The sequence below is a fragment of the Chiloscyllium plagiosum genome, chromosome 4, assembly GCF_004010195.1.
Source record: "Chiloscyllium plagiosum isolate BGI_BamShark_2017 chromosome 4, ASM401019v2, whole genome shotgun sequence".
In the NCBI taxonomy this organism is placed as follows: domain Eukaryota; kingdom Metazoa; phylum Chordata; class Chondrichthyes; order Orectolobiformes; family Hemiscylliidae; genus Chiloscyllium; species Chiloscyllium plagiosum.
The window spans coordinates 125684053-125703942 of NC_057713.1; the positions used below are offsets into that span (position 1 = coordinate 125684053).

Here is a 19890-nt window from a genome sequence, read left to right on the forward strand (position 1 = left end):
CCACACAGACAGTCGCCCGAGGCTGGAATCAAACCTGGGACCCTGGTGCTGTGAGGCAGCAGTGCTAACCACTGAGCCACCGTGCCTAACATCTGCATAAATTTAGAAATATTTAATGGGAACATCTGCAATTCTACGCATAGTATTTCTAGAAATCATATCTAGTTATCGTCTATCTACACATTAGAGTGTTTTACTTCTGTGACATAACATCTTAATGAACATTGGGAAAAAATGCATTTTCAATTTGCAATTGGCTAACTAAGCTTTGAAAAATGTTCTACTTTTGGTAATGCTGAGAATGTAGAGTTTTTTTTTCTGGGTACATTACAACTAAATGAATCTTTCCAAGAATTATGGATCGATAAAATTTTCAATCGGAGTCTCAGCATAGGTCAAAGCCAGATCAAATCCTTAACCAAGTAAATCTATTGATGGAATAAACCTGTGACTTATTCTCTGACACTACTGATTAGAATTACCACATGCAGTAAAATTAGTTGAAAATAATTCACATTAGCAGTAATTGGGTATATATTACAGAGCTGGTGGATTAAGATAACTGCACTCCAATATTCACCTCTGTGCACATTCAGGGATACTACAGCAACAGAAAGCTCTACACAAGCCTAGATTAGCCCTTTGGCTGAGGGAGTACAAAATTAGATCCATTTACTCTGGAGTTTTGAAAAGCATAAAGTGATCTCATGAAATCGTGCCTGAGGACCTTGACAGGGTCAAAACTGAGGGATTATTATTTTCACTGAGTGTGGAATCTAATGCTCAAGGACACAATTTCAGAATCAGGGGCCACACATTGAAAACTCAGCTGAGGATTAATTTTTTCATTCAAAGGTTTGTGAATCGTTGGAATTTTCAACACCCGATGGTTATGGAAGCTTGTTTGCTGTCGATGTTGAAGGCTAGGCCCGGGCATTCAGGGGAGATGTTAGTAAGCACTTCTGTACACAAAGGGTGATAGGTTTTTTGGAACTCTTTTCCAAAAATAGCTGTGGATGTTGGGTCAGTTGTTAGTTTTAAATTGGAGATAGATAATTTGTTGTTATGCAAAGGTGCTAAGAGATATCGGCCAAAGGCAGGTATATGAAGTTAGGCTACAGATCAGCCAATGATCTTATTAAATGGTGGAACAGGCTCGAGGGGCTGAATGGCCTACTCCTCTTCCACTACTGTGGGGAGCAGGTGGAAAGATGGACTTGGAGTCCAAGAGCAATCACAATCTTATTGCAGGTTCAAGGGCCACATTTCCTATTTTGTTACCCTACTCAATCTGAAATTGGGCCATTAGGGGACAAACAGGAAATGGGACAGAGAAATCTGCACTGCCTAACAAACCACAAAACCAGCACTAATTTCTTTCCCATGCGTAAGAAATTAGGTGCCTCACCTGTAACTAGCTTATCACAATCAGATGATGGACAGGGCATGGATTGAGATACATCAGCCAATTTTCCTGCCTTCTGGCGAAAGTGGTACCAGTCTCATTTACCATCCTAAGAATACATGATTGAACATCAATATGATGTCCCTGCTGAAGTTGAAATCCTAATAATGGCCATCATACCCTCCTACCTGTCCTAATATCGGGTGTAGTGCATTGAAGCATTTTCAAAAATTCTTCAGGATACCTTCAAAGCCTTTTCTCAAGTGCCACACATTTATCCTGGTGCTGCAGCAAGTGAGGAAAGCAGCAGTAATTTACTTTGTTTCCTTCCAATGACTGTGGCACCCAGTAGAAGCAGGTTTTGCATTATTTACAACTGAAACCCAGGAATTGAGGTCAAAGCAGAGTAGGATCAGCATGCAAGCAGAAGTCTAATCCACGTCGGTTTCATTGTGAAAGTCAGTAGGAAAATAGAGTGAGTGGTAGAGTGATCGAGAGAAAGAGAGAGAGACAGAGAGAGAGAGAGACAGAGAGGAACACAGGGAGAATAGGTATGGGATGAGTGGGAAAGAGATTTGGGAACAAAGCAGGGAGGGAAGAAAGGGTCAGAAGCAAACCAAAAGGGAAGAGGCTGTGGGGAAAGGGATTCTGTAGCAGTCATAGAATCATACATTCGTAGAGATATATAGCATGGAAACAGACCCTATGGTCCATCTCGTCCATGCCAACCAGATACCCCAACCTAATCTAGTCCCATTTGCAGTACTTGGCCCATATCCCTCTAAGCTGGAAATGTGTTGCTGGAAAAGCGCAGCAGGTCAGGCAGCATCCAGGGAACAGGAGAATCGACGTTTCGGGCATAAGCCCTTCTTCAGGAATGATGAAAATTTGTCCAGCAGGCTAAGATAAAAGGTAGGGAGGAGGGACTTGGGGGAGGGGCGTCGGAAATGTGATAGGTGGAAAGAGGTCAAGGTGAGGGTGATAGGTCAGATTGGGGTGGGGGCGGAGAGGTCGGGAAGAAGATCTCAGGTTAGGAAGGCGGTGCTGAATTTGATGGATTTGACTGAGACAGGGTGGGGGGAGGGGAAATGAGGAAACTGGTGAAATCCGAGTTCATCCCTTGTGGTTGGAGGGTTCCTAGCCGGAAGATGAGGCGTTCTTCCTCCAACCGTCGTTTTGTTGTGGTCTGACGATGGAGGAGTCCAAAGACCTGCATATCCTTGGTGGAGTGGGAGGGGGAATTGAAATGTTGAGCTACAGGGTGGTTGGGTTGGTTGGTCCGGGTGTCCCAGAGGTGTTCTCTGAAACGCTCCTGTTCTCCTCAAAGATTTCAACTCACCTTGACCTCTTTCCACCTATCACATTTCCGACACCCCTCCCCCAAGCCCTCCTCCCTACCTTTTATCTTAGCCTGCTGGACAAACTTTCCTCATTCCTGAAGAAGGGCTTATGCCCGAAACGTCGATTCTCCTGTTCCCTGGATGCTGCCTGACCTGCTGCGCTTTTCCAGCAACACATTTCCAGCTCTGATCTCCAGCATCTGCAGACCTCACTTTCTCCTCCCATATCCCGCTAAACCCTTCTATTCATGTACCCATGCAGATGCCTATTAAATGTTGTAATTGTACCAGCCTCCACCCCTTCCTCTGGCAGCTCATTCCATAAACGCACCACCCTCTGTGTGAACAAGTTGCCCCTTAGGCCCCTTTTATATCTTTCCTTTCTCACCCGAAACCTCTGCCATCTAGTTCTGGACTCCCCCACCCAACAGAAAAGACCTTGTCTATTTATCCTGAAATGATAACTCTGCTTTCTCTCCATGGATGCTGCCAGACGTGCTGAGCTTTGCCAGCAATTTCTGCTTTTGTAATTCAAGAATTGCAACAGTATAAGGAAACAACTCACCACCACCTTCTCCAGAGCAACTAGAGATGGGCAATAAATGGTGGCCTAGCCAGCATGAATGAATAAAAACATTATTCCGCTTACTGCTTTTATTTTGGCAAAGCTCTTAAATGCAGATATGTCAGTCTACAGAACAATATTGATGTCAATTTTAACAGATGGGTTATTGCTTCCTGTAGCAGAATGACTGTCCACAGTTAGTCTCTGAAAGGTTCTTTAAAAAGGGAATAGATCTAATTTGATAACTGATTGGAGCAGTGTGGTGATGGAGTTAACAAATCCTGAACATATGATTTTAAAAGGTTCATGGCCCAACCAGAATGGATTTTTCATGCTGGGACAGGTATTGATCTACTATAGCTGGTGAGCAATACGAGGGTTCTGCTAACTTTTCCAAGGATGCTATCTATTTTATGTTTATGTATTCAAGAACCAAATAATGGATTCCACGTTGTGGCCAATGACCACTGAGGGCAGAATGTGAACTTGTGGGTGACCTTTCACATTAATCCACTCTGTTATTTGGAGATCTGGTATAAAAATACTCTAGTCGTGAGTGTGGTACTGGAAAAGCACAGCAGGTCAGGCAACATCTGAGAAGCAGGAGAATTGACATTTCAGGCAAAAACCTTTCATCAGGAATTTCATGACGAAGGGCTTATGCCCGAAATGACAATTCGGCTGCTCGGCGGATGCTGCCTGACCTGCTGTGCTATTCCAGCACCACACTCTCGACTCTGATCTCCAGCATCTGCAGTCCTCACTTTTCCCATAAAAATACACTAGTTGAGCAACTCATTACTACTTATCCTCTCAGAGATCTCATTTGTTTTTCTGTAGCTGGAGATATACTATGCCAAGCCCTTGAGCCTTTACCAGCTCTGAGGTCATCACAACAATAACCACACTCATTCATTCTGTCATGTCTTTAGTGATCCAGTCCAGAGACTCAGATTAATCAGGTATATTCTCCAGTTGGGGAGAAAGTGAGGTCTGCAGCTGCTGGAGATCAGAGCTGAAAATGTGTTGCTGGAACAGCGCAGCAGATCAGGCAGCATCCAGGGAACAGGAGAATAGACGTTTCGGGCATAAGCCCTTCTTCAGCCCTTCTCCAGTTGTATAACTCAGCTGAAGGTGCCTAATTCTCTTGGTTTCCTGAATCTTCCCTTTTAGGGAGTTTATTGATATTTTAGACTCTCCCAAAGAAAATAAGAACAGCAAAAAAAAAGGAACATGATCATTCACAATCCTCTGCAATAACAAATTCCTGATTTTCACAATTCTCTGCATGAACAAGTTTCCCATCTCGGTTTTACATGATCAACCCCTTGTCCTGAGGCTGTGCCCCTGTTTTCTAGAATCTCAGGTCAGGGGAAACAATGAAACAAGTTTTCAGTCAAGTTCAGAGTCTGAATTAGAGATAAGCATACCAACAACTTGTCACTACCAGCTGCGATGCCAATGTGTGGCTCCAATCCCAATGTCCAGCCAAGTCTTCATGCCCAATGAAAAGAAAAGTGGTAGGTAACAATTAAATGCAAAGTAGGGTAATTAAGGAACCTTGTTTAAGTCACAATTTACTCAACATCTTCTCAGAGATCAACGCTGTTATCATAGGAATCAATAATACTGAACATTCCCAACATTGCCTCAAGGACATGGATATCTTTACTTCTAAATGGATATCAAAACTATGCGCAATATTTCAGCTACAGTCTCACCAAAGCCCTGTACAATTGTAGAAAATTTTCCCTTTTTGTGTACTTTACTCCTGTTGAAATGAAGGACATTTGTCTTCCCAATTTCACTGCCACATCTGTACACTAACTTTGTGTTCTTTGTTCTCAAAGGTTTGAGTTTGTTTATCAATCAAAACTAAATAGCTTCTCACCATTTTAAATATTCTGCATTTCTATCATTCGTAGCAAACTGAATAGCCTCACATTTCCCTACATTATTCTCTATCTTTCAACATTCTGATCAATCTCTTAAACTGCAACAGTTTTGTGTCCTCCTCACAGCTCATTGTCTGACCTAACATTGTATTATCAGCAGTCTTGGGTGCATTACTCTTGGTATCACCATTTAACTCATTAAAAGATTGCAAATAGCTAAGGTTTCAACTTTTCATTAGGTTCTGCCTGCTAATTTGAAAGTCTCCTGTTTATTGCTACAAAATCAGAAGTTGCCAGAAAATCTCAGCAGGTCTGGCAGCATCTGTGGAGAGAAAGCAAGGTTAGCATTTCAGATCCAGTGACCTTTCTTCAGAACTGGAACTCTTCAGTACCTTATCGCTATTCTGTGCTGTGTATCTATCATAGTCACAGTCAGAGTCATACAGCATAGAAACAGACTCTTCAGTCCAAACAGTCCACACCGACCACGTTCCCAAACTAACCTATTCCCATCTAACTGCACTTGGCCCTGGTCTCTCCAAATATTTATTTTTCATGTACGTATCCATGCTAATGTTATCTCTTAGCCCATGAGCCCTAATTTTGTACAATAACCTTTTTCGTGGCGCCTTATTGAATGCCTTTTTTGAAAATCTAAAGATGCTACATCCACTAGCTTCCCTTTAAATGTCTTTTTAATTGAACCCTTAAAAAAACTAATAGCAGATTTGGCAGGTATAATTTCCCTTTCATATAGACGTGACTTATATTATAACTAACATGCCTCATTAACACTGCCTTCATAACAAATACATTGCAGATACTAGACTGCCTGCTCAAGATGCCAATTGTTATCAACCCCTTCATTTGGATCGAAGGAAATAAAACAAGAGTTCTTTGATAAATCTACATTGAGTTGTGATTTAAGAAGCTTTAACAAGTCACTCAGGTTCTATCTATCTCAGAGAGAGAACAGTGTAAAAGATACAGCACACTAATACTGCTGTTGCTTTAGCTAGATATGAACCAGAACCTGTAAGTCAAAGTTCTTGTTTGACAGAAGTGCCATGCTATTAAATTGATATTTGTCAACTTGAAAGGATTAAGTATAATCTATCCTCGATTTTGTACTAGGCACCAGTCATCCTGGTCAATATCTCAACATAAACTAGCACCAAAATTTCAATATACACTTGTGCTAATGAATTCCTAACACTTAAGAGATGTAAAGGTCTAAGCTTCAGGCAACACTGGTGACTCCCCACTGTTTACTGAAGTAATTTGTTGCATGTAATGGTGTTTGCTGGACATTACTATTTTCAGTACTGTTACTGGCTAGATTTTCCTGCTTTACTCTGCTTATGTACCAAATCTGTTCTGAATAACATGAGAATCAATTGCAATGCATCATTCCTTACACTTACATTCTGTTAATCTGAAGCACATTTGGCAAGTCAAGGTATTACAACCATGCAAGAGGCATTCCAACGGTGATAATGTCACCAAACATTAACAGATTATTTCTCACAATATTTAGTCTTTGGTACTAACATGCTGATCTAAAAATGGAAACATTTAGTTTCTTTTTGATAACGTTCTAAGTCAAAGCCAGAATTTGTACCATACAAGTACTGCCACACTGCTGCTGAGTGCACTTTTAAAAAAAAAATTTAAAAAGCTGTTTAGTCTTTTCTATGCGAATAACCTTGCCCGTTTCATGTGTTTTCCATGTGGCTGCCTGTGTCACTCACAACACTCAATAAAGTATAGCACTGTATAAGTGTATCGAAAAGGCACCTCAGGATATTTTGTAGCACATCACCCAGGGTTAACAGTCTCCTAGGAAATCTGTAGAAATACAAATCCAGGGTGTGCCAATGAGGGGATAGTCGACATGTCTGACTAATCTAACTTACTCCCACTGAAAGGCTGCAAACATTTAGCTCTGTACGGTCAAACAGAAACATTAAGCTGTTGGTGGAGGTGGGGGAAGGGGCTTTGAAATGATCTGGTAGAGTGGCATAAATTCCAGAACTGTACACAATGTAAGGGGTAGGGGACCCAGCTGTCTGTGACATTATGACATGCTTTTAGAAAAAAAAAACACAAATGACTAACTTGTGCATTTCCAAAACTTACCGAAGGTAATCTTTATCCTTATGGAGCATGGAAACATTGGAATGAAGAAGAATGTGCTGTCTAGGCATTTTTGCATTATTTAACAATTATCAGAATTTTAGTAACTCAAAAATAGGTTTATTCATATGCCACAAAATGACTGACAGTAATCGCTTGAGTCGCCAGAATCGACAAGTATGTGCAGAACAACGTCCGAAATGAACCAGTTCTGGTAGTTTATCCCAATTGCTGTTAAAGGTTTTGTACATAGTCTGACACTTTACAATGAAAAATGGATGACCTATATATCAAACAGATCTTTTGCTTTGATCGTGCACATTACTACTGCACGTCATATGTTTGCAACAAAACTCAGATGATTTGTCACTTATACTATTTCGGTCCTAACTGTACACAATCTAGTTAGCAACGAGAGAACCCATGGTCGTCTTAGTGTGCAAAAGTCGCCTTACATTTGGAAAACATTTAGAAGTCGCTTTCATTTGGAGGTGCATTTTGAAAATGCCCACATCTCTTCCACATCGTCACTTAATTGCCGCGATTAACGTAAAGCATTGCTGTAGTCCACCAGAATTTAAAAACTGTTGACCCCACCTCTGAGTAAATATGCGCTTTGGGTTGCTTTAGAAACAGATGGGAGTCAATGGACGAGGTCTCCCAGCATATCAAAGTGTTAACAGGCAGAAACTAAGACAACGGAAATTTGGCTCATTATTTACACAAATGTTTGAACTGGGTGAGTAAATATGGGTTGGCCCTACTCTGAATGGTTGCACAGTTTCCTCATTTTTTCCCTTCCCTGTATCAATTTCAGAACTTACCACAACGTACCTAAACTGAGTGTTTCAGAAACCCCCACCGGAGTTAATCGGGGTAACAATTCAATTAGAAAAGCCACATTGAGTCTGAAGAACCCGCCTGATTCAAATTGCAAAACAATACAGTACATTTCTGAAGCCAGAGCACCAAGTGACTGTCCCCTAGTAACGAAATTCCAGGTCGTTGCTTGATATAAATAGCACTTCACTACAGCTCAGCATTTCAGGTCATGTTTATCAACAATCCGTGTCATGAAACCAGTCTGTGTCCCACCAATCTGATGGTTTAACCCCCCAGCAAATCAAAACTCCTCACATGGACACTGGAGGCTGAAAATGATAATATTCTTTAAGGGGAGGTCAAAGAAAAGAGCTGAAAAAAATATTTCTTCTTAAAAAAAACCCCCCAATACTTGGAATTCTCAGAAGGCTCAAGTAACAAACTGGGACACAAAGGAAAAGGTCAGTTCCAGGTATAAGAAGTTGCGAGTGGGGTTGCTGCTATCACGTGTGCCGCCTGTTGTTCAGATATCTCACACCATACGGTTCACACAAGGCGGGTGGGGGAGGAAGGTCTGATGAATAAAACAACTTGCTGAGTCTTACCTTTTCTTAAACCGCGGCCCGTCTGCTTCTCGTCATCGGCCAGGGCCACCCAAGGATACAGAGAGCTGGGAGAGAAGTCGGGGAGCTGACAAGCACCTTCCTCCCCCCTCAGTTTAGCTGCCAAGCCAGCATCAAGGTGCGTCCTACCCATCTGCTGTGTGTAGTTCAGTCCCAGGCGCCGGGGCCCTCCTAACCTGTCACTGTCTCGATCATTGGATCAACTCCAAAGTGGGTGGAGATGTTAAACAGTAACTAACATCGAAGGCACTTACCAGGCTCCACACCACTTTCACCCAGTGACCACTTTAGCCCTTCCCTGTTGTTGCCTCTCAATCAGCTTCGACTTGACTTATTTCTTTTGAACTTCTGGGGGTGGCTGAAGGAGTTTTGTGTAGATGGGCAGAACTGCTGCTCTTCCCTTGGATACTATACACGCTTCTGCAAGGATTCGGTGTCTGCAACATTTCACATGACGATCAGTCACTGCTTTTCGTGACAAGTAGAAACCCAGCGAACAAAACAGAAACCGTTCTCACCTTCCCTCAGGCTCCTCCCGGTTCCCCAGGTCACCTGGATTTTCTGTCTCTCTCTCTCTCTCTCTCTACTGCAGTATACTGTAATCAGAACGGTACAAGGGCACTCACACACTGGATGTGTGATCTCAGCAGGAGCCACATTCTCATTTATATCGCTATAGGTCACTCAGTGTTGCTCCGAAATAAGTGAATGACTTTTTTTGAGGATTCTTTCTTCAACAATTTTGGCTTATTGTTAAATACACTTTTGTGAACCCACACTGTCCTTACCCTCTCCCGTTTCTGTCCAGATATAAATCGGGGGGGGTGGGGGGGGGGGATTGAATTGAATATGCACAGAATCCCTACAGTGTGGAAGCAGGCCATTCGGCCCATCAAGTTCACACAGACCCTCCGAAGAGCATTCCACCCACCCCATCCCTATAACCTCACATTTCCCATGGCTAACCCAACCACCCTGCATATCCCTGGACACTACTATGGGGCGATTTAGTACAGCCAATCCACCCTAACCTGCAGCACCCAGAGGAAGCCCACGCAGACACGGGGGGGGAATATGCAAACTCCACACAGGCAGTCGCTTAAGGGTGGAATCAAACCCAGGTCCCTGGTGCTGTGAGGCAGCAGTGCTAACCACTGAGCCACCATATCACCCTAAATATTGTATCAGATTCAGAGTAACAGAGAGGCTAAATTCTTCAAGACAATGTTGTTTTGCCATGTGGGTAAAGTATAAGTTCATTTTCATAGAATTTAACAAATCCGAACTAAATGGTCCACCGATGTTGAAGGAAATTGAATCCATCACAAAATCTGCCATCTCATTTTAAATCGCATGTTCCAGTCTTGGCAACAAGAGGCCAATGTATCATTGGAAATGGACATACTGAGCACTGTTGTGGCACAAATAGAATCATAGAGATGTGCAGCATGGAAACAGACCCTTCGGTCCAACCCGTCCATGCCGACCAGATATCCCAACCCAATCTAGTCAGCACCCGACCCATATCCCTCCAAACCCTTCCTATTCATATACCCATCCAAATGCATCTTAAATGTCGCAATAGTACCAGCCTCCACCACATCTTCTGGCAGCTCATTCCATACACGTACCACCCACTTCATGAAAAATTTGCCCCTGAGGTCTTTTTTATATCTTTCCCCTCTCACCCTAAGCCTATGCCCTCTAGATATGGGACTCCCCAACCCCAGGGAAAAGACTGTCTATTTATCCTATCCATGCCCCTTATAATTTTGTAAACCTCGATAAGGTCACCCCTCAGCCTCCGACGCTCCAGGGAAAACAGCCCCAGCCTGTTCAGCCTCTCCCTGTAGCTCAAATCCTCCAACCCTGGCAACATCCTTGTAAATCTTTTCTGAACCCTTTCAAGTTTCACAACATCTTTCCAATAGGAAGGAGACCAGAATTGCACACAATATTCCAACAGTGGCCTAACCAATGCCCTATACAGCCACAACATGATCTGCCAACTCCTGTACTCAATACTCTGACCAATAAAGGAAAGCATACCAAATGTTTTCTTCACTATCCTATCTACCTGCGACTCTACTTTCAAGGAGCTATGAACCTGCATTCCAAGGTCTTTTTGTTCAGCAACACTCCCTAGGACCTTACCATTAAGTGTATAAGTCCTGCTAAGATTTGCTTTCCCAAAATGCAGCACCTCACATTTATCTGAATTAAACTCCATCTGCCACTTCTCGGCCCATTGGCCCATCTGGTCCAGATCCTGTTGCAATCTGAGGTAACCCTCTTCGCTGTCCACTACACCTCCAATTTTGGTGTCATCTGAAAACTTACTAACTGTACCACTTATGCTTGCATCCAAATCATTTATGTAAATGACAAAAAGTAGAGGGTCCAGCACCGATCCTTGTGGCATTCCACTGGTCACAGGTCTCCTGTCTGAAAACCAACCCTCCACCACCACCCTCTGTCTTCTATCTTTGAGCCAGTTCTGTATCCAAATGGCTAGTTCTCCCTGTATTCCATGAGATCTAACCTTGCTAATCAGTCTCCCATGGGGAACCTTGTCGAACGCCTTACTGAAGTTCATATAGATCATATCTACGCTCTGCCCTCATTAATCTTCTTTGTTACTTCTTCAAAAAACTTCTTCAAAGTTGATTTATCTATTTAGCACCATTGATGCCTTTGCATGCAATTCTTCTGACATTCGGGACCCCATCTTGTTTTAATTTGGGGCTTTTTAGTGATCGTTCTTCTTTATTAATTCCACTAATGTCCATGCCATTCTTGAGTAGATGTGAGACATGATTCCCCACGGACAAAGCCACGTTGACTATTCCTAATCAGTCCTTGCCTTTCCAAATACATGTACATTCTGTCCCTCAGGATTCCCTCCAACAACGTGCCCACCACTGAGGTCAGGCTCACCGGTCTATTGTTCCCTGGCTTGTCTTTACCAACCTTCTTAAACAGTGGTACCACGTTTGCCAACCTCCAATCATCATGCTGCATGTCATTTCCCAGCCCAAGTCTGGATACTGACTAGTGTGTACGTACCAGTGATTTGATATTAGATAGAGCTGTAAATGGACAGCATGGCCATAGAATTGTTAGAGACAATATGATGGCACAATTAACTTGATTGCTTTTAAAACATTTGCCTGATGAATTCCTGATATGTACCAGGGATGATGACTGGTTTTCAATAACCATTATCATTTTCCTTTACTTTGGGCATACTTCTGGGCCCAGATATTTCTTCCTTGACCTTGAAAGACCTTAGGTTTAGAGAATTCCTTTGTTGTATGTCATCTAGATGACATGACCAGCTACTGTCAGTTCTCCTCTAATACATGCAGCCCTTTCTAGATTCAGGTTGTGATGAAGTCAGTGGTTCTGGTAGACCGCACATTGAGCCACACCAAATGGTTTATTGACAATGGATTTATTGTCAATGGCTCTGTTTGCCACTCTGCTGGTGACTGAGAGTGGAATTAACAGTGTTTGGGAAATTACTTGGTTAGCGTTGTCGCACTTTGTTGGATAGTGCATATTTGAACAATTTTCGATGTCATCATCGTAACTTTAATTGATTGATTCGCTATGAGAGGATTGCCAGTTCAGATGCATAGATCCTCTGGATGGCATGGGAGGTCATCAGGATCTGTGGCCTTCAATGCAGCAAGACGTGAACTGAATTAGCTGAGAACTGGGAATGACTGATATTAGCCAGCTTGGAAATGGGAAAGTTGATTTATCTATTTAGCACCATTGATGCCTTTGCATGCAATTCTTCTGACATTCGGGACCCCATCTTGTTTTAATTTGGGGCTTTTTAGTGATCGTTCTTCTTTATTAATTCCACTAATGTCCATGCCATTCTTGAGTAGATATGTTAAGGCTGCAGAGGCTTTCTCTGGTCCACTAATTGTGGGACAGCAGAACTGCAGCTGTAATTTGTTGCTATTGGTGCTTGGCCAATGATGTAGCTCTGTATTGCAGTTTCACTGGGTCAGTATATCATTCCAAGTCTGGCGCTGCTCCCATCTTGCTCATTGAACTGAGAGCAAAGTGAGAAATATGTTACAGGCAGTAGCATATAATTTTGATGCTGCTGGTGTGCTTCATTGATGTCCAGGTTTGAGCTACCAGACCTGTCCATCGTCAAAAAGGGTGGTGCTGGAAAAGCACAGCTGGTCAGGCAGCATCCGAGGAGCAGGAGAGTCGATGTTTCAAGAATAAGCTCTTCATCAGGAATCATTATTAAAAGAAGTTCTGGGATTTACATATTAATGAACCAAAATCTGCATCCCGTTCTAAAAGATGAAAGACTTAACAGCAATCTAGGTTTGTTCAATATATCATTTAAGTTGCATGACATTGTAATCTTTTGCTATAAACTCTGTATGGTCCTGCTCCACAGCTGCCTGAGGAAGGAGCAGCACTCCGAAAGCTCCAATTAAACCCGTTGGACTGTAACCTGATGTTGTGTGATTTTTAACTTTGTCCACCCCAGTCCAACACCGGCTCCTCCACATTATTTCTCAATAAAGAACTAGACCACTCCTGGATTTTCAAAAGACAGCTGAAGAAAGTTAATGATGGCAAAACCACAGAACGAATCGTTTAACTTAAAGAACATGCTATGCTGTGACATAATGCTGTTGTAAATATAAAATATACTGTCATTTAATTTACTGTAGGCAGCACCACAGAGATCCATGGGTTTCATTCAAATGTTAGGTTGGATTTTGTTAACTATAAGAATGGCTGTAAAGCTTTACCTCAGAGCAACACAGGATGAGAATAATCAGACAGAATGATCAGATAGGTCATTAAGATTCCGCATTCTGTCTCAGCATAAACAATAGGCAGAAGGAGTATGGGATTGAAGGCTTTCCTATGGTGTAAGGTACCATTGATTACACACAGCGTTTAGTAGATGTTGCATGTTAACTCTGCCCATACTAAAACCAAAAGTGGTTCCAAGTATTCAATGTCTGAACAGTTAACAACCACTGGCACAGTACCAAGAAGTCCATTACTCTGTATTCTTGGCAGCAATCACAGGGACTTTTTTTCTACAGCAATTCACTTTGCTAGATGTATTTGAGCCACCAGGCAAGAGAATGCTGGCTTCTAGATGACAAGAGCTATCATTTGATGACATGGCTCTTGACTCCAGTGCTCTACTACATATACATGTTGCAACTCACAAGTGTAGACCAGTGGTGTGTTAGCACAATGCTGCCTCTGCACCGAGAACACCCTGGAGGAATCGTCCAGTTACCCATCAGGCTGGTATCGCATAAGCACATCATCATGAGGGGAAAGCTGGGTCAAAAGAACATAAGAAATAGGAAAAGAAATAGCCATGTGTCCCATCAAACCCGCTCTGACATGTAATACTATCATCATTAATTTCAGTGCTGACACCACTTTCCTGTTCACTCCCCTTTTCCCTTCATTCCCAGATAAAACAAAAATCAGAATTCTAATGAGTCATAACCGTTTGATCAAAGAAATTTCTCTTCATCTCGGGACTTATAATATGAATGCCACTTATTACTTCCTCAAAGGTCACTAATAAGTTAATCAAACATGATTTTGCTTTCACAACAGTACTTTGCTATTCTAGATTTCTCCAGTCAGAGGAAGCAACCCTCCTGGTAATTTTGTGTATTTTAATCAAACGATTTTCCAAAAATTGGAGGTGTAGTGGACAGCGAAGAGGGTTACCTCAGATTACAACAGGATCTGGACCAGATGGGCCAATGGGCTGAGAAGTGGCAGATGGAGTTTAATTCAGATAAATGCGAGGTGCTGCATTTTGGGAAAGCAAATCTTAGCAGGACTTATACACTCAATGGTAAGGTCCTAGGGAGGGGCATGGATAGGATAAATAGGCAAAGTCTTTTCCCTGGGGTTGGAGAGTCCAGTATTAGAGGGCATAGATTTAGGGTGAGAGGGGAAAGATATAAAAGAGACCTAAGGGGCAACTTTTTCATGCAGAGAGTGGTACGTGTATGGAATGAGCTGCCAGAGGATGTGGTGGAGGCTGGTACAATTGCAACATTTAAGAGACATTTGGATGGGTATATGAATAGGAAGGGTTTGGAGGGATATGGGCCGGGTGCTGGCAGGTGGGACTAGATTGGGTTGGGATATCTGGTCGGCATGCTCGGGTTGGACCGAAGGGTCTGTTTCCATGCTGTACATGTCTATGACTCTATGACTCTATAACTCTAAACTCCGGAGAATATCAACCTAATACAGCTAGCCTTTCACCATTGGACAAATGTGTCATCTCAGTAACCAATCTAGTCATGGACTGAAGGGTCTGTTTCCATGCTGTACATCTCTATGACTCTATAATTCTAAACTCCGGAGAATATCAACATAATACAGCTAGCCTTTCACCATTGGACAAATGTGTCATCTCAGTAACCAATCTAGTCAACATTCTCCATACTGGCTTTGAGCCAAGTATACACTTTATTAAATATGGCAAGCAACATTGCAAATACTGTATTCTAGATGTGGTCTCACCAAAACCCTGTCCAATTTGTAGTATGGCTTCTTTATATTTGTACACCAAATGCCCGTGCCAAGATGATGCCACGCCAGGCCAGGAGACCACCATGCCGAGCTAGGAGACTGCTATACAGGTCGACAGGATGCCACACTGGGCTGAGAGACCACCATGCTGGCTGAGAGACCACCATGTTGCCTGAATGACTGTCATATCAGGTGAATGGCCATCACAGTGGGCTGGGAGACCACCCCATCAGACTGTGAGGATGTCTTGCAGGGTTTGCACTGAGGCCAGGAGTCCAAGTCCAAGCTGAGGCTGGGAGTTCAGGATGTCACCAAGAAGAAAGAAGAGCGGAAAAAAACACAAAGGAGAAAAAAAGAAAAAGAAACATTTGGAGTGGACAAACTCTGGCTTAGCTGTCCTACTCCACCGCCATCTTGGAAATGAATTGCCATCTTGACAACATGATTTTCCTTTTGCAAATACCAAATGTTGTCTGAAAGCTTTGGGATTTTCTGTGTATCACAATATAACCTCCTTAAAAAGAAAGACCAGCGTTTTCCCTGATAGATGTTAAGCTAACAGTCTTCTGGTTTCCTACTTTCTGTCTTCCACTTAAATAGGTGATTTATATTCACTATTTTTCAATCTGATGGAGTCTTTCCAGGATCTAGAGTATTTTGAGAAATTTAAAACCAATTGCAACTGTTATCTCACAAGCCACTTATTTTCGGAAGCTAGGATGAAATCCATCTGGGAACTTGTCAGCTTTTATGTTGAATAATTTTCTCAGGACCTATTCCCTGGTGAGTGTAGATGATTTAGATTCCTTCCTCTTTTACCTCTTAACTTACATTTTTTTCTGGAATGTTATTTGTATTCTGTAAAGTGTTGAATGACAGACGCAAAATATTTGGTTATCTGCCATTTCCTCATTTTCCATTATTAATCCCCCAGCCCCACTCTCCAGAGGACCAATCCTTACTTTACTGATTCTTTTCCTTTATAAATAGCAGCAGTCTTGCTAACTATTTTTGTATTTCTAGCTAGGTTTCCCTTACACTCTGATTTCTCCCTTATTATGATTTTCTTTCTATATTCTTTAATGCTTTTTATGTTCAGTCCTATCTTTACATCTGCCACTAGTCTTTGTGAACTTTTACACCTTTTCTTTCAATTGATACTACCTTTTAACTTCCTTAGTTAGTCACGTCTGGTAAATCGCAATATTGGAGTCTTTTGTTTTCCACGCTGCTGTGTATTTTTGCTCAGTGTTGTGAAACAATTTCATAAATGTCTGTTACTGGACTCATCCCTTAACATGTTCTCCCACCTCACTTTCTCCAACTCAAGTGAAGAGGTCCTGACTGAAATTCAAATAGGAACATAAGAAATAGGAGCATGTGTAGGCCATTCAGCCCCTCACGTCTGCCCCACCATTCCCCTAGATCATGGTTGATGTGCCCAAGGTTTAACGCCTTGTTTGTGCCATCCCATCATAATCTTCAACTCCCAATGTTTCAAAAATCCATCCACCTCCTCTTTAAATATCTTTCAATAATTTAACTTCCAGAACTCTTTTGGGTAGAGAATTTCAGATATTCACCACTCTCTGGGAGATGTCTTGTACATTGCTCCTATTTGGAGTTGAGTAGGTGATTTGCTTCTTGAACAGCTTGGGTAGTTATTATAGCTGCTGTGAGTCCTTCTACAATTCCTCCTTCATCCAGCAGCCTGTCCTGCTTTGCATGGTCTATGTATAATCTCCAATTTGTGCTGCCTTCCACAATGAATGCATACTCATGGAACCAGATCTGGGAGCAAGCGATTTATAGAAAAGCTTTCAAGACAGCAACAACGGCTTCACTATCCACCACTACGCCACTCAGTGTAGACTATTTCAGCTTGAAATGACTATAGAGAGGAACAAACACTTATAGAATAACAGCAACAAAAATCCACCAACAAATAAAGAGTAAATCTTTGATAACTCCTTCAAAATAATACTGACGAGGCATCCTTTCAGCTGCATTATGTACGTTGAGCTGTGCAAGGTAAAGAGAGAGCCATTGGCTGGAGCTTTGAATTTCAAAATGTTGATTGATGTCAAATTTGTCCTGCTCTGTCCATCTCTGGTGGGCAGTCATCGTACATGCATTAACATGTACATATAGAAGGTGCCCAGCATGAATTGATAGTGCACATGCTTAGCAGGAATACCATTTTACAGTGCCCACAAATTTGATAGCTACCAGCCCTTGGTGAATAGATGTATGTCTTGAATGAATTTTCCAGGCTCCTGAAGTTGTGCCATTGCAGTGTAGCTGAAATCCTGAGCTAATAAGTCTGGTTTCAAATTCGCAATTATATTTCTTGTCAACGTGTTGCCAATCAAGTGGGTTACGTATTCCTAGATGCTGTTGACCTTATGTGTTATTGGAGCTGTACTCATCCAGGCAATAGGGATCATTCCATCACATTCGTTACTTGTGCCTTGGGGAGTCAATGGGGTGCAGTTTAGTATTAAGTTTGCTGTTACATCATTAGAAATGTTTTCCACTTACAGTTGGGCACCAGAGTTTTCTGGACGTGCTCACTTTCACGTTCAGTAATGCAAAACCTGAGTGAAATAGAGCAATCACCTGAGAAACCTTACCTCAGTCTTTCCAAACAGTTCAACCTGCAATCTTCAGCCTCACAGTAAGGACAAGCAGGTAAGAGAGAAGTGTTTTCTTTGGACTATTACACTTTTATAATAGTTGTGTGGAATGGTGGCAAAACAGGCTTGTCAGCAAAGCCGAAGAGCAGAGAATTAAAGGGACAGTGGAAGCAATAACAGATATGACATTGACTGAGTGACACAAAGAGAGGTGAATGGTTATTTGAAGGACTTTTTTTCAAATCATTCATAGGATTGGACATCACTGACTAAAGCAACATTTACTGCCCAACACTAGTTACCCAAAGGGCATTTAAGAGTCAACCTCATTGCTGTGGATCTGGAGTCACATAAAACCCTGACCAGGGAAGGATGGTAGATTTGCTTCCCTGAAGGACAGTAGCGAACCAGAAACAAAAACAGTAATCGCTGGAAAAGCTCAGCAAGTCTGACAGAATTCTGAGGAAGGGTCACTCGGCCTGTGATATTAACTCTGATTTCTCTCCACAGATGCTGCTTGACCTGCTGAGCTTTCCCAGCAATTTCTATTTTTGTTTCTGATTTACAGCATCCGCAGTTGGTTCAGTTTTGATTGCAAAATCGGTGTTCTGCAATTGCAGTGGAGATTGCAACAAGCTTTTTGGAAGCCCCTTATCTGAATGATGAGGCATTGAGATTTGTACATTTTATTCATAAGATCATTGAAGTCCTTCAGCTCAGTTACTGACCCATAGCCCACTTTCCTTTTGAAAAATGTGACATTTAACCTACATTGCTGTATTTGCTGCTAGAATTCAATTACCAACTGAAATTTAGCCTTTCCTTTGTTCCAGTTAATGCCTGTTGCAGAGTTTCTGTCTGAAACCACTCTTGTACGTACCACCTTAAGATTTTTGTCATTCTTAAATTTAACTTCATAGTTGACAAGCCGAACTGAGATAGTGGGTGTTGGAGCAGGCCAGGCAATTCTGATACCACAAAATACTGTAGCTGCTGGAAATCTGAGAATAAACAAAATGCCAGAGAAAGCCTGAGTAGTATCTATAGAGAGAGAAACAGAGTTAATGTTTGAAGTCCAACATGACTTTCCTTTGGCATTATATTATTGTTTGGGGTTCCCAAAAGGTCATGTTGGACCTGACATTAACTTTCCTTCTTTCAGCACAGATGCTGTTAGACCTGATGAGTTTCTCCAGCACTTTGTAATAAAAACAAAGAGCTTAAGACTCCCGATGGTCTCATTGTAACCCTGGTCTATTTTAATTATAGTTTCCTTGTTTCCGAAACAATTAACATGCTCTTTAAAACACTTAAACTAAATTTTGCATTTGCTAGCATTTCAGATTCTGAGCCTTCACAGTTCGAGCTAAAAGCTTTGTAGTTAGTTAGAACTTTTCATCTTGTGTAACCATGAGCATCAAATGCTGAGTCATATAATGAAAGAACAAAGCCAAAAATGAGTAATTATCACAGAGATTCTGTCTATAGAGAGCTCCAGTACAGATATCATTCACTTCGTTAATCAATTGGAAGAAAATGATAAAAATAGTGTGAATGGTCCTGAGATCTTCATTGTCTAAGTTTTATACATCTATTTTTATGAGGTTATATGTCACATCAGGATATTTTTCATGATAAGAATTCATAGAAGTGCAATTTTATTACTGACCCAGTTCCTGTTTAAAACCTCAGTTAACTTTAGTTTTTGGAATAAAAAATATGTTCTACTAACTGACCACATTAAAGGATAGAAATGACTGAGAATCTAAATGAGCAGGCGAAAGTGAGGACTGCAGATGCTGGAGATCAGAGCTGAAAATGTGTTGCTGGAAAAGCGCAGCCGGTCAGGCAGCATCCAAGGAGCAGGAGAATCGACGTTTCAGGCATGAGCCCTTCTTCAG

The 19890-nt window shown here is 41.9% G+C and overlaps 1 protein-coding gene across 5 annotated transcripts in view; it reads right to left on the reverse strand.

The window, feature by feature from the left end:
- The window catches only part of LOC122549394 (hepatocyte nuclear factor 4-gamma-like), a 135819-nt gene extending 126551 nt beyond the window's left edge, over positions 1 to 9268 (reverse strand). For 2 of the 5 annotated variants that reach the window (XM_043689142.1, XM_043689144.1), the window contains exon 1: positions 9041 to 9268. Coding sequence is in view for 2 of the 5 variants with exons in the window: in XM_043689138.1 (XP_043545073.1) it covers positions 8769 to 8919 (151 nt within the window). In the remaining 3 variants the exon portion in view is untranslated. Of the gene's footprint in view, positions 1 to 8768; positions 8967 to 9040 lie in introns of those variants that run through there. The other 3 variants (XM_043689138.1, XM_043689137.1, XM_043689143.1) reach the window with 3 other exon arrangements.
- Between the last annotated feature and the right edge of the window lie 10622 nt (positions 9269 to 19890).